The sequence below is a fragment of the Tachysurus fulvidraco genome, chromosome 21 (genome assembly GCF_022655615.1).
Source record: "Tachysurus fulvidraco isolate hzauxx_2018 chromosome 21, HZAU_PFXX_2.0, whole genome shotgun sequence".
Taxonomy (NCBI): domain Eukaryota; kingdom Metazoa; phylum Chordata; class Actinopteri; order Siluriformes; family Bagridae; genus Tachysurus; species Tachysurus fulvidraco.
The window spans coordinates 13,707,880-13,720,865 of NC_062538.1; the positions used below are offsets into that span (position 1 = coordinate 13,707,880).

At 38.3% G+C, this 12,986-nt stretch overlaps 1 protein-coding gene across 23 annotated transcripts in view; it reads right to left on the minus strand.

Moving 5' to 3' along the window:
- The window catches only part of tcf7 (transcription factor 7), a 65,061-nt gene that overhangs the window by 2,697 nt on the left and 49,378 nt on the right, over positions 1-12,986 (minus strand). For 7 of the 23 annotated variants that reach the window (XM_047805587.1, XM_047805585.1, XM_047805582.1 and 4 more), the window contains 2 exons: positions 8,381-8,429; positions 7,816-7,888 (listed from right to left, as the gene is read on the minus strand). The exons of 4 other annotated variants lie outside the window; for them this stretch is intronic. In XM_047805587.1, coding sequence (XP_047661543.1) covers positions 7,816-7,888; positions 8,381-8,429 — 122 coding nt within the window. Of the gene's footprint in view, positions 1-4,365; positions 4,729-7,815; positions 7,889-8,379; positions 8,473-12,986 lie in introns of those variants that run through there. 12 more of the 23 variants (XR_007138968.1, XR_007138967.1, XR_003441477.2 and 9 more) reach the window with 6 other exon arrangements.

The window sequence follows — 12,986 nt, forward strand, 5'->3', positions numbered from 1 at the left end:
GGCTTTCTCGTGTTCCTGAATGGAGTAGGGGATAGCAATTCGTTTAGCATGCAAGAGTTTCGCGGTTTGAATCCACCCTTGGACAGTGTTTTTTTTTAACACTTTATGATAAAGGTTCATTATTTGACATTAGTTACCACATTACTTAACATGAACTAATAATGAACTGCACTTCTACAGCATTTATTCATTTTGTTCATGTTAATTTCAACATTTACTAATACATTACTAACACCGTGTTAACATTAGTTAACATACTGTGAACTAACATGAACAAAGAATAAACTTTATTTTAACAAAGATTACTACATACAATAATTTATTGCTCATGGTTAGTAAATGTTAGTTAATACATTACATTTGAACTAATGATCCTTATTGTAATGTGATTCAATTTTTCCCAGTAAAATCTCTGATTCATGCTTTAGTTCAAGATCTTCATGGCGCTTGTTTCAGGAAAAGATAAATGGATTTTCAGGTTGCTCTTTTGTTGCAGGTGAGAAACTAGTCTGCAAATATAACCATAGTAACTCTGCAGCCATACCCTACTAACCATGTAATGCACCTTACGAACCATATTGCAATATAAAGAAGCCATATCTCAGTTACACAACATAAAACACTCAGCACGATGAGGGGAACTGACGTCACGTGTAGCCCCGCCCCCAAAATAAGCGAAATCAAAAATTTAGCACAACATGGACATGTCATATATCAAAACACTCAGCACGATGAGGGGAACTTGCCATGTGTAAGCACATTCTCATTTGCTTCAGGAAATGTACCATTCTAGTTAGATATTAAGCTTCACGTTAGTTCTGGTAGGCCACGTCGTCAAGCGTGCATCAGCTGTTAATCAGCAGTCCACGACGCGCACCAATCCGGTTACGTGATCCATATTACCTGAACATTTAAATTCCCATTCATTGAGCCGCTTTCTAGCGCGTCGCCGCTGCTGTGACTTAAACTCCCTCCTCCAACCTCGACTCCACCATGCCGGAACCTGTGTTCGTTGTACCAGTTCATGTCTTACATCTCCACATATTTTCTCTCTCTCTCCCCAAAAATTATTTATTTATCCATTTATTCTTTTATTATTTGCAAAAAAAAAACTCTATGCATGATCAATGGTTCTGTTATGGGGGGTCTATTCTATTTTCTAGTGCTGCTCTCCCCACTCGGTCCATCCATGCACACGGACAGGCGTGTAGATTCCTGCCCCGAACAGAACCATACCGCCAACACTAACTGTATGCTATCATCTAATAAATTCTCATTTGACAAAGTGGTCCTGACAGAAACCTAATTTATACCTAATTTTAATTTTAATTTTTACCTTCTTTTAATACCTTTGAGCTTCCATACTGGGAATTCCAGAATTCCCAGTATGGACGCTCAAAGGGGTGTTTTTTTCCCCCATAGACTTGAATGGGGAATTTCTCTGTAGATGTGCTAACATCCAAAAGAGGGCAGCAGACACCAGTGAATCTGTGTAAAGGTCTTTAAAGCTTGTTGCTATATTTCACAGTGAGCTTCAGTTTTATTTCATATATATATTGTGGGATCGCCCCCTATTTTCATGATTTTCGTTTGATTCGTTAGGCCCTGGACTACAAATCTGATGGCTCAGTGTAGTTTTATAAGCCTCCTAGGACAAGTGAGAGCCGAAACAAAGGACGGAAGTGAACTGCTGTGTACAGTTTCGGTCAGAAACGGGTTTTGGATTAAAGCGTTTTGGATTAAAAGGCTTACATATTCCAGTTCCTTAGACTCTTGGGGATTTTTTTACAAGCATTTGTTTTGGAAAATATTACGCCGGGGAAGAAAGAGGAGCGTTTAATGGTAAGTAAACAAGTGGACTAGCGACTTGGATTAAAAGTGACTATCAACTTGGATTAAATTAGCATGATGGCTATAAATCATATTATGCTTTGTATGTGTGCTTAATAAAATCCCGAGAGTCTAAGCTTTCAAACAATATAACATTTAACCGTGTATTTAGAGGATTTAATGCTTAAAACTAGTGGTGGCGTGCCGTGCTTTGTGTGTGGGTTTAATAAAATCCCGAGAGTCTAAGCTTTCAAACAATATAACATTTAACCATGTATTTAGAGGATTTAATGCTTAAAACTAGTGGTGGCGTGCCGTGGACAGTACGGCGGTCACATATGTTGTTGTTTCTGCCATTTGTATAACTTTTTGTTGTTTTCAACTATCAGTGTAGTTTTAATAATTTTTTATTTCAGTTTAAACTAATGTCCTTTTAAGAGCAGCAACGGCTCTTTTAAGAGCCACCCATTAATTCAAATTAAGATAAGAATGACTTTAATATAATAAAGCTTGGGTACTGTTAGACTGGCCATTCTTCACTTTAGTGAATTAATACATAAAACCGCAAAGGCTTTCTCGTGTTCCTGAATGGAGTAGGGGATAGCGATTCTGTTTAGCATGCAAGAGTTTCGTGGTTCGAATCTACCCTTGGACAGTATTTTTTCTAACACTTTATAATAAAGGTCCATTAGTTGACATGTTGTTGTTTCTACCATTTGTATAACTTTTTGTTGTTTTCAACTATCTGTGTAGTTTTTATAATTTTTTATTTCAGTTTAAACTAATGTCCTTTTAAGAGCAGCAACGGCTCTTTTAAGAGCCACCCATTAATTCAAATTAAGCGCATTTTTTCTTTGTCTCCTCACATTACATAATTATGTATATCACAAAGAATGATAAGAATGACTTTAATATAATAAAGCTTGGGTACTGTTAGACTCACCATTCTTCACATTAGTGAATTAATACATAACACCGCAAAGGCTCTCTCGTGTTCCTCAATGGAGTAGGGGATAGCGATTCTGACAGTATTTTTTTTCTAACACTTTATAATAAAGGTTCATTAGTTGACATTAGTTACCACATTACTTAACATGAACTAATAATTAACTGCACTTCTACAGCATTTATTTATTTTGTTCATGTTAATTTCAACATTTACTAATACATTATTAACACCGTGTTAACATTAGTTAATATACTGTGAACTAACATGAACAAAGAATAAACTTTATTTTAACAAAGATTACTACATACAATAATTTATTGCTCATGGTTAGTAAATGTTAGTTAATACATTAAATTTGAACTAATGATCCTTATTGTAATGTGATTACATTTTTTCCCAGTAAAATCTCTGATTGATGCTTTAGTTCATGATCTTCATGGCGCTTGTTTCAGGAAAAGATAAATGGATTTTCAGGTGTGCTCTTTTGTTGCAGGTGAGAAACTAGTCTGCAAATATAACCATAGTAACTCTGCAGCCATACCCTAGCACCCATGTAGTGCATCTTACGAACCATATTGCAATATAAAGAAGCCATATCTCAGTTACACAACATAAAACACTCAGCACGATGAGGGGAACTGACGTCACGTGTAGCCCTGCCCCCCAAAATTAGCGAAATAAAAAATTTTGCACAACATGGAAATGTGACATATCAAAACACTCAGCACGATGAGGGGAACTTGCCATGTGTAAGCACATTCTCATTTGCTTCAGGAAATGTACCATTCTAGTTAGATATTAAGCTTCATGTTAGTTCTGGTAGGCCACGTCGTCAAGCGTGCATCAGCTGTTAATCAGCAGTATGCAGTGTGCTCTGCCCACTGCTGTTCACCTTGCTGACTCAGGACTGTGCACGACTAACCAAACCTCGTTTATTGCCAACAGAAATGTAGCTTGGTGCAATAAGGCTTAAGGCGGTACCTGGCTTGAGATGTTAAGGAGGCACTATGTGAGCCCTATGGGATTATTAGCAAACTGCAGAATGCTCAAAGACTGTTTCTTATCACAGGAGATTTAAATCTTGCAAATCTCAATTCAGTGCTTCCTACATTCCAACAACATGTGGACTTTGCAACAAGAGGGGTGAACATGCTGGATTTACACAAACATCCCCAGTGCATACCATGCAGAGCCCCGCCCCCACCTCGACTATTTAGACAACATTGTTTGTGAATGGGCCCTGCTGTAGGGAGAGACTGTGTGTAATGTGCGCAGCATTGGCTGGGGAGGCAGTTCCATGTAGTTGATGTCTGCTCCATTTCAAGGGAACTTGCAACAGAGAGTGAAAAGGCCTCACCCTTTCCCTCTTGGTGGGAATTCCCTTGGATATTTCCCAGTGGAGCATTTGAGAAACAAGACCCTGTGGTGCACCTTCAACCAACTTAAATGAAGAGTAATTTATGACCAACCAATTCAGCTATTCCACTCATGCTTTTTGGTTATAGATAAAAAAAATAGATTATATTGGTTGACACATACACTCAAACAGAGACCACATAGTTATTAGTAATGAAGAGCCATAGATACCTTCTGTCCCATGCTGCTCAATAATCACATGGCTAGGCATTTGGGAAAGGAAAAAACTCTAATCCATCTAATGACCTGCTTTTATTGTCGATATTCGGAGGTGGTGTCTGGGAAGTCATAAACGTTCCTTGATAAATCTCCAGCCACCCCAAAGCTCCTTTGCAGCCATAACATTAATCAAGGTCCCCTTCAAAAGAATTGGCATGGGCCTTGTTGAATTATCAGCCATGAGGTAGCCTGAGCAAATAGAGGTGGGGTATGGCAGGTTTACCACCTCAATTTCCTAAATCCAGTGATAGAAGTCGTCCCTTACACTTTGGCGACGGTAGATCCAGAGAAGGAACAGTTAGGACTGGAAGCTCCTAAAACATTAAACCTTAAAGGTAAGTCCAGTGTAAACATATTTGGTACATGATAAAGTGCAGTGCATGAAAGATGGGGTTGTGATTGTAGTGGTTAGAGGTCTTCACGGGTCCACTTAGATCCGAAAACCAGAGGTCCAACCCGAGACCCGAGCGGGTTCGGGTCTAAAAGTTTCATGTGTGCCTCAGACACGGGTCAGGTATAATAATAGCGCCATCGGGTCTCGGGTAATTTAAATTGAATGTGTTTTTACCCGAACGGACTGAAAGAGACCCAAACTACTGTATCTCGCATGTGTGCATCGACTTGAGTCCTTTTTCAACCTCTCGTCTGTTTGCCAAGACCGCTTGTGGCTGGCGGTAAGCTAATCCTCGTTGAAACAGACCTGTCAATCAATTTTGAATTCACGCTGTAGCGATTACTTCAGTGTTGTCGTCAATCAGATAAGCATTGTTCTGTCTGACTGGTGCGTACAGGGCTGCGGTATGTCGAACATTCGGGTCCAGTCGGGTTAAAAAAAATTGCCAACCGGTCCGGTCGGACTCGGGTCTAATTTTTTCGGGTTTGTCTCGGGTTGGTTCTTTCTTTAAAAAAAAAATTATGCATGTCAGGTACGGGTAAAAAGTGATTCGGGTCACTTTGGATCGGGTACATTTTTTTAGACCCGAGAAGACCTCTAGTAGTGGTGTTATTTGTTGGAGTTCAACATTCTTATCACCTGCCAGAAGAAGTCTGCTGCTGCGGGATGCTGTAATACAATCTGTCCTCACACACTGACTGATGTAGATGTCCTACAGGGATTGAAGCTTATATCTGACAATGTGCTGGGCTATCTGCTTCATGGTGCAAGAACTCTGTGCTTGTTTCTAACTACTGTTCATCGTTAGTGGAGTTTTTGACTGTTAGATGCAGGCCATTTATTTGCCACGGGAATTCACCACTGTTCATTGTCGGAGTGTACATTCCCCCCCAGCGCTAATGCTACAGAACTCTAAGGGGCTCTAAAAAACTCTAACTCTAAGAACTCAATGTGAACTCTATGGGGCTATTAGCGATCTGCAGAATGTTCACCCCGACGGACTGTTTATCATCGCCGGAGATTTCAATCATGCAAACCCCAAATCAGTGCTCCCTATATTCCATCATTATGTGGACTTTGCAACAAGAGGGGAAAACACGCTAGATCTTGTTTGCACAAACATTCCCGGCAGGTATCATGCAGAGCCCCGCCCCCACCTTGGCTACTCAGACCACATCTCTGTTATGCTAATTCCAGCATACAGACCACTCGTCAGATTCTCTAAACTGGTTCTGAAGCAGGTGAAAACCTGGCCAGCAGGAGCCACCTCTGCTCTTCAGGACTGCATTGAGTGCACTGACTGGAACATCTTCAGGGAGGCTCCAACCAACTCGCCATGGAGTCTGAGTAGCCAAGGTGGGGGCGGGGCTCCGCACAATACATGCCGGGAATGTTTGTCTCAAATTGGAGGAGTACATGCCATCAGTGACCAGCTACAGCAACAAGTGCATTGATGACTTGACCACCTCCAAGACCATCACAACACACTCCAACCAGAAGCTGTGGATAACTGCTAAAGTGTGTGCACTACCAAAGACTAGAGACCTAGCCTTCAGAACAGGGGACAGATGCAGCCCTAATAGCTAGGGCCACTTCCAGGACAGCGGAAACACCTGGCGCATGTGGCAGGGCATACAGGCCATCATGAACTACAAGACATCTTCACTTGCCTGTGATAGTGATGCCTCCTTCCCAAATGCGCCGAACGACTTCTCGACCACTCTCACTAGGCACTCTACAGTTCACGTATCGTTCAAACTGCTCCACGGACGATGCCAATGCCATGGCCCTATATTTAGGCCTAAAGACACTTACTTACAAATGCTGTTCAAAAACTTTAGTTCAGCATTCATCACAATCATCCATCAGCACCTGATTGAGAATCTGAGCCTGCTGGGACTGAACACCTCCCTCTGCAACTGGATCCTGGACTTCCTGAGGGAGACCTCAGTCAGACCAGATCGGGAACAGCAGCCCCTTGGGGCTGCGTGCTCTGCCCACTGCTGTTCACCTTGCTGACTCACGACTGTGCACGACTAACCATATCATCAAGTTTGCAGATGACACGATCGTGGTGGGACTCATCAGCAATAACAATGAGTCAGCATACAGAGAGAAGGTGCAACAGCAAACTGTGTGGTGTAGAGCCAACAACCTATCTCTGAATGTTGATAAAACTAAAGAGATGGTTTTTGACTTCAGGAGAGCACAGAGCGACCACTCTGCTGAGCATCAAGGGATCATCTGTAGAGATACTGTCTTGCACATTTCAGTCGATTGCTGTTTTGCACAATACATTACATTACATCACGTGACTATTATGCTATAATACTAATGTGTTCATTCCAGTATTTCTGCACCTGCAATATGGAACATGCAGTATTTACACTGGTCAGCACTGCTTTTATGTATTGTCTTTTGTTTTCTTTCTTGTATTTTTATTTCTTGTCTTTTGTCCTGCACTGTCTTTTTGTCTTTTGTCTTGAGTTTTACAATGCCGGAGAGATAATACATATTAAATGTATTTCTCCATTTGTGCCTGTACCTGACATCTTGGCATTTATAAGATACACATGTAGATATTTAGACAGGTTTGCACAGGGAAAACACAAAAATATTTAAAGTATGTGCCTCCCAACACTGAAATTACAATATCTTGGCTATAATTAATTAGATGCTTTAAAGATTTACAAAAAATGAGTGCCAAAGTTTCATAGAAAAGAACCCCCTGTTTCTAAAGCTACGATCAGCATGTTCTAGGATACTAAGGCAAATTTTGTTGTTGAGCTGGTTATCATGCATCTTATTTACAAATATATGTCTTATATAACTTTAAACCAGGGTTTCATTCCATTTATTTATTTTAAAATAATATTTGCCCAAACATTTCACTGTGTGCACTAATGTTAGTATAGGACACCATGCAAAGCAGCATACAGCAGCAACAGACAGACAGACAAGGAAAGATGGACAAATTTTAGGATGGCAGAAAAGGAGTGTTACACACCTGCAGGGGTCACACCAATCCATTTGTTGATTGAGGCCAAAACGAGCTCGGCATTTCTTAAGTAAGCCAGGGCCTGAGTGCAACCAGCAAGCAGGCACACAGAACAGAAAGGAGCAAATGGAAGATCGGAAGAAAGGGAGAGGGAGAAGACATGGGCAGAGTCCATTGTTAACACAGAAATGCAAAAAAAAAATTGTTAGAATAGAAAGTTCAAAAAGACAAAACCAAAAAAAAAAAAAAAAAAACATGCAAAGAGAAATTTCCTTTTAAAACTGGTTACTTTATTTTACATACTGTAGATGTTTTCTATGTTCTAGGTCAGGAAATATAAATTCCGTTTGTAGGATCTTAGTTAGGGTCTAAATCAGTAATGGGTTGTTCAAAAAGCACATATGCGTGTGATGGTCAGGTGTCCACATCTTTTAGCCATATAGTGTAGATATTTCTAAATTTTTTTAAATGTCATGATTTACCTGACATTGCATCAGATTGCTGAAGTCAATGGAATTTTCCAGAATATATATTTATAGAGAAAGAAGATATGTAAACATAACCAAGGTTGTACCTGTGGCAGAATCTTGCTGCTTGTCTCTTTTTCTTCTCTTCTTTTTGCCCTGTCAATGATTGCATACACGTGTAACCATTTGTTAAAGACATCTGTACAGAGAAAACCAAGATAACCATTTCTCTTGTCATAATTAAACTATGTTCATTTGTTGTTTATTCAGGCTTGCCTTTTTCATTTTTCATATTCTTTAATTAATTTTTTTTCAATGGATTTTTTAGGACCTAAACTAATATGAGGATGTATTTTGTAAATTTTGTAAACATAAGCAATAAGCAATTATATCATAACTTTATATTCTATATAAAATACAGTAATCCATGTTAATTATATTATTTCAAGGTGATCAAATCAAGGGTTACATTAGTTAGTGTTATTCATACATTTACACACACAGAAGCATTAGTAGGGTTTGAATATCTTTCTGAATTGACAGGATTTTAATGAATAGTTTAATGAACAAGAAGTTCTTTAGCAACAATGTGCTTACTAATAATCTGTTCATATCTAGCTTGATAAATGAGGCTCAGTGTTTGTGTCACCGATTTACAAATTGTTCCATTTATATTGGCAATTTTAACAATCTATCAATTTGATCAATTTGATCTTATAAGGATATATGTAGTCATTTTTATTATTAAAACACTAATAAGAGAAAGCTTTGCATTTCACAAAGTTGTACAGCAAAACGGTATGGGTGTACTTTTATTATCCAGTGTTCAGAAGGTTGTTGATAAAGTGGTACTCATATATATGGGAATACAGAGGCTAGAATGATATGTGGAGCAAGCAGAATGCTTTATATTTCCCAAAGAGAAATTGAGTTGGCTTCCACTCTACTTGGCCTACACAGTGACAAAGTAACAAAAGAAATCTAATAGCAATTAGTTGGATTCAGATATTTTTAACACGACACTCAGTTAACATATATCAGAGGTGCATTAGTGAGACCAGCTGAACAAATTTTAATTCAACTATGTAAGCACAGAAAACATTATTGCAACTAAAAGCAACACTAAACTCAAAAAGCAGCATAGCAGAAAATATACAACTGTTTGTTCAGATCTGTGCTTTGTTTACTTTGCCACGTCTTTTGTTTTGATTCACGTCTTGATGCACAGTGACAGGTTTGTGTCAGGATTGTTTTCACTTGTTTTCAGATTTATCCATGAGTTGTCCTTATTTAAACCTTAGTGTTGTGCGCAATTGGGGCAATATGTAAGTGTTTTCTTTTTGCCGAACCAAGTTTGTTGTTCTTGCATAGCCACAGCTTCTTAGCAGTTTAGCCTGTGTATTTTGACCATGCCTTCTGTTTCCTGGTTTCCCTGTTCTTGCCCTAGCCCAGTATAATCCGTTTGTTGATTATTCGACCTTTGCCTGTTTTTCAGTTTAGATTTTGCCTTGTGTTTTGGACTGTTCACGTTTGTGTATATTAAAACTTGTTCCACCAACACTTCCATATGCGTCCGTCTTTCAACCAGTCACATGACGGACCAACCTCTGTGAGTCTGGGATGTGATAACAGTGTAAGAACACCCAATTAAGGTAAATACATAAGTAATGGAAAATTTAATTGGTTCTATGCAAATGAAAATAAACATGTTCTAAATTAATATGCTTAATTAATAATTGTATTGCAAAGTACAAAGTAACAGACAAACAAATTCATATAACAGGATTATTTTTGTAATATGTCTAATTTCCTTACTCACTAATTATTTTATTGCTATACTTTAACCCCTTTAAACATTGCCCCCCTTTGGCAGCTTTTTCGCCTACATGACCTAGTGGTACAGCTCCCACATACATGAGCCTGGTCTCATGAAAGAAGAGATTCTCTAGTTTCAGAAACTAGTTTCAGATTGATTCTAGGCCTTAGTGGCACAAAGTTACAGGGGTTTGAATGCAGGTTTTCATTTCCGCCTGGGTTGTTTACCTGATAAACTGATTAATCTTATTTTTCTGGAACATGTTAGGGACCAAATAACAACGGAGAGTCATAGCCACATGTCTTGGCTTTCACCAAAAAAAATTTCAAGTCAAAAGACCCAAAAATGGCTTCAATAAAAATATTTTTCTACGGACATGGTCGTCTGGTGCAGCTTTTTTGTGTACTTGTTTACTATATAACTTTGAAATAAAAGGCTGCACGCTCAGTCTGAAAAGCCATAAACAAGCCTAGACTATTTCTCTATCACTCTGGTGTGAAAACAGGCCTGTAACTTGACACCCTGAGCTGTGAGAGGGACAAAAGGTCAGGGATTACGCAAGAATTCTTCTGCGCATCCAGTTCACGCAGACACAGTCAAAGAATGTAATGCATGTCGCATACCGTTGGAATCGTCTGCTTATTGGCTAAACAGCTGTATAGGTCCCGGCCCATTTAATTGCTATTGGAAGGAGTAATTGTCAGTCAAAGGCAGGTTCCCAAAAATGAGGTCATGCCACCATTGGCTTCTCAGCCGTCTATCTCTGCCATACAAGCACCGATTGGCTCAAATGAGGGCTTATTTGATTCGTTAGGACCTGGGCTATAAATATGACGTAGAGTTTGATTTTTTGAATATCCCAATTAGGAGTTAGAGCGGCAAAACGAGATGATGGCGCACTTCTGTTTCCAGTTTTCAGAACACTAACGGAATATTTGCGGCGCGACCAGAGCGTTTTGGATTAAAAGGCTTACAGATTTCAATTCCTTGGACCCGTGTGGATATTTGTGGATTATTTCTGTTGGAATATATTACCCCAGTGAAGAAAGAGACGCGTCTAAAGGTAAGGGAAAAACCGGTATAGCGCCACCTAGGTCAGTTTTGTCCAAATTTTTTTTCTAATTGTATGAAGGCTGTGAATCATATTGTGCTTTGTGTGTGGGCTTAAAAAATTATTGAGAGTATAAACGTTACTAGGTAAATAGGTTTTTTCGTGTTTTTGGAGGATTTGATGCTTTAAAGTTGAATTGAAGCTTGTTTCTGGGTCATCCCCTAGTGGTCACTTTGACTTCCGTGCCGTGCACGGCACGGCGACCCGTAAGAGGAAGTATTTTCTGAACTATTTTCAAAACTAATTGCAAATTGTATTGCATTTGTAGACGCATTTGTATTTCCTATGTCTTGTATAATTTAGGGCATATTATTCTAGCATGAAGTCATGAAACCCTGTTGTTTCTGCTCAGATTCTTCTTCTTCTTCTTCTTCTTCTTATTATTATTATTATTATTATTATTATTATTATTATTATTATTATTCATGTTTATACAAATAGGGTAAAGCTAAGGTCAGATCATTGTTTTTCAACAACTGTAAATATGATTGGGCTAAAATGTGAAATGAATAAAATGTTTTGAGCATTCAGGTTATTCTCAAGAGTCCACTTGCATAATCTAGATGCATATTTGAACTTGTTCAGAATATGATTTTCAAGTTTGCTTGTGTGTGGTCATGCATATGGCATGGAGCTAAGATAAGTTTTAAGCTAAGATAACTTTTCCCATGAACTCTGAGAAACCTGGTATTCTGTATTTGTTAATCTGCATGTAGACCTTTTGATGTTGACATGGTTACTTAAAAATGGCCTCCATCATCTAATCAGCTTTCATTACATCAGCTTTGATAGGGGTAAAACTAAATTGGGAAATCTAGGGGGTGCTATTCATATTTATGCAGCAAAAACAACCAAACTTTATTTTAAAGATTATTATTTATTATTTATTATTATTATTATTATTATTATTATTATTATTATTATTATTATTATTATTATTATTATTATTATTTGTCAAACAACATAGGACAGTGTAAACCTTTATAGTGCTATATAAAATACATAAAATATGGGCCACATTTCAAGCAATTATAAGAAGATGGAGTCTCAAATATCTGTGTTGATTGGTGATTTGAAATACATGTTCAATAGGTTCAAAAGGTTTTGCGCAAAGACAGTCATCCAAAGAGAATGAAGTTAAGACATAATAACTTTCTTTTCTCAGGACTAAAGTCTTTTGGCATACCTGAATTATACATATTTGTTGATAATTCAGTCATTCAGACATTTTGTGGCAATAATATTGACCTTGCGATCATAATAAATCTTCTTAAGTATGTTAATTTATGGAAACTTTGTATCTTGAAATAACTGGCCAACGGGGTCACTATTCTTGTAATTCTTATTTTTATTCTTTATTATGTGTAGAAACCTATTCTGTTTGTTACTTCATTTCCTTCCGTACCCATAATATGCTCTGGTCCCAATGCACGGTGACCCGGTAGCATACTGTTATGCAAACACAATGTGAGTGTTGTAAATAATTAGAGCTGACTGTTAATCAATGTTGGCCAGTTAGGTTGGGATGGTATCCATCCCACTGAGGATAGTGCTACTCTCATTTCTTGTGGCAAAGCACAAGGTCTCAGAACAGACTTAACTGGTTACAATCTCGAGCAAATGCCAGGCAGCATCTGCTAGTTGTACCGAGTCACTCTTAGTACTGCACTCTCAGTCAAAGCAACAATATAGAAAATGTGTCCGTTCCTCAAACAAAACAAAAATGTAACCTAATGAACATAAAATAAGATTATACTGAATGCATTGGCAAAAGTTTTTATTTGAA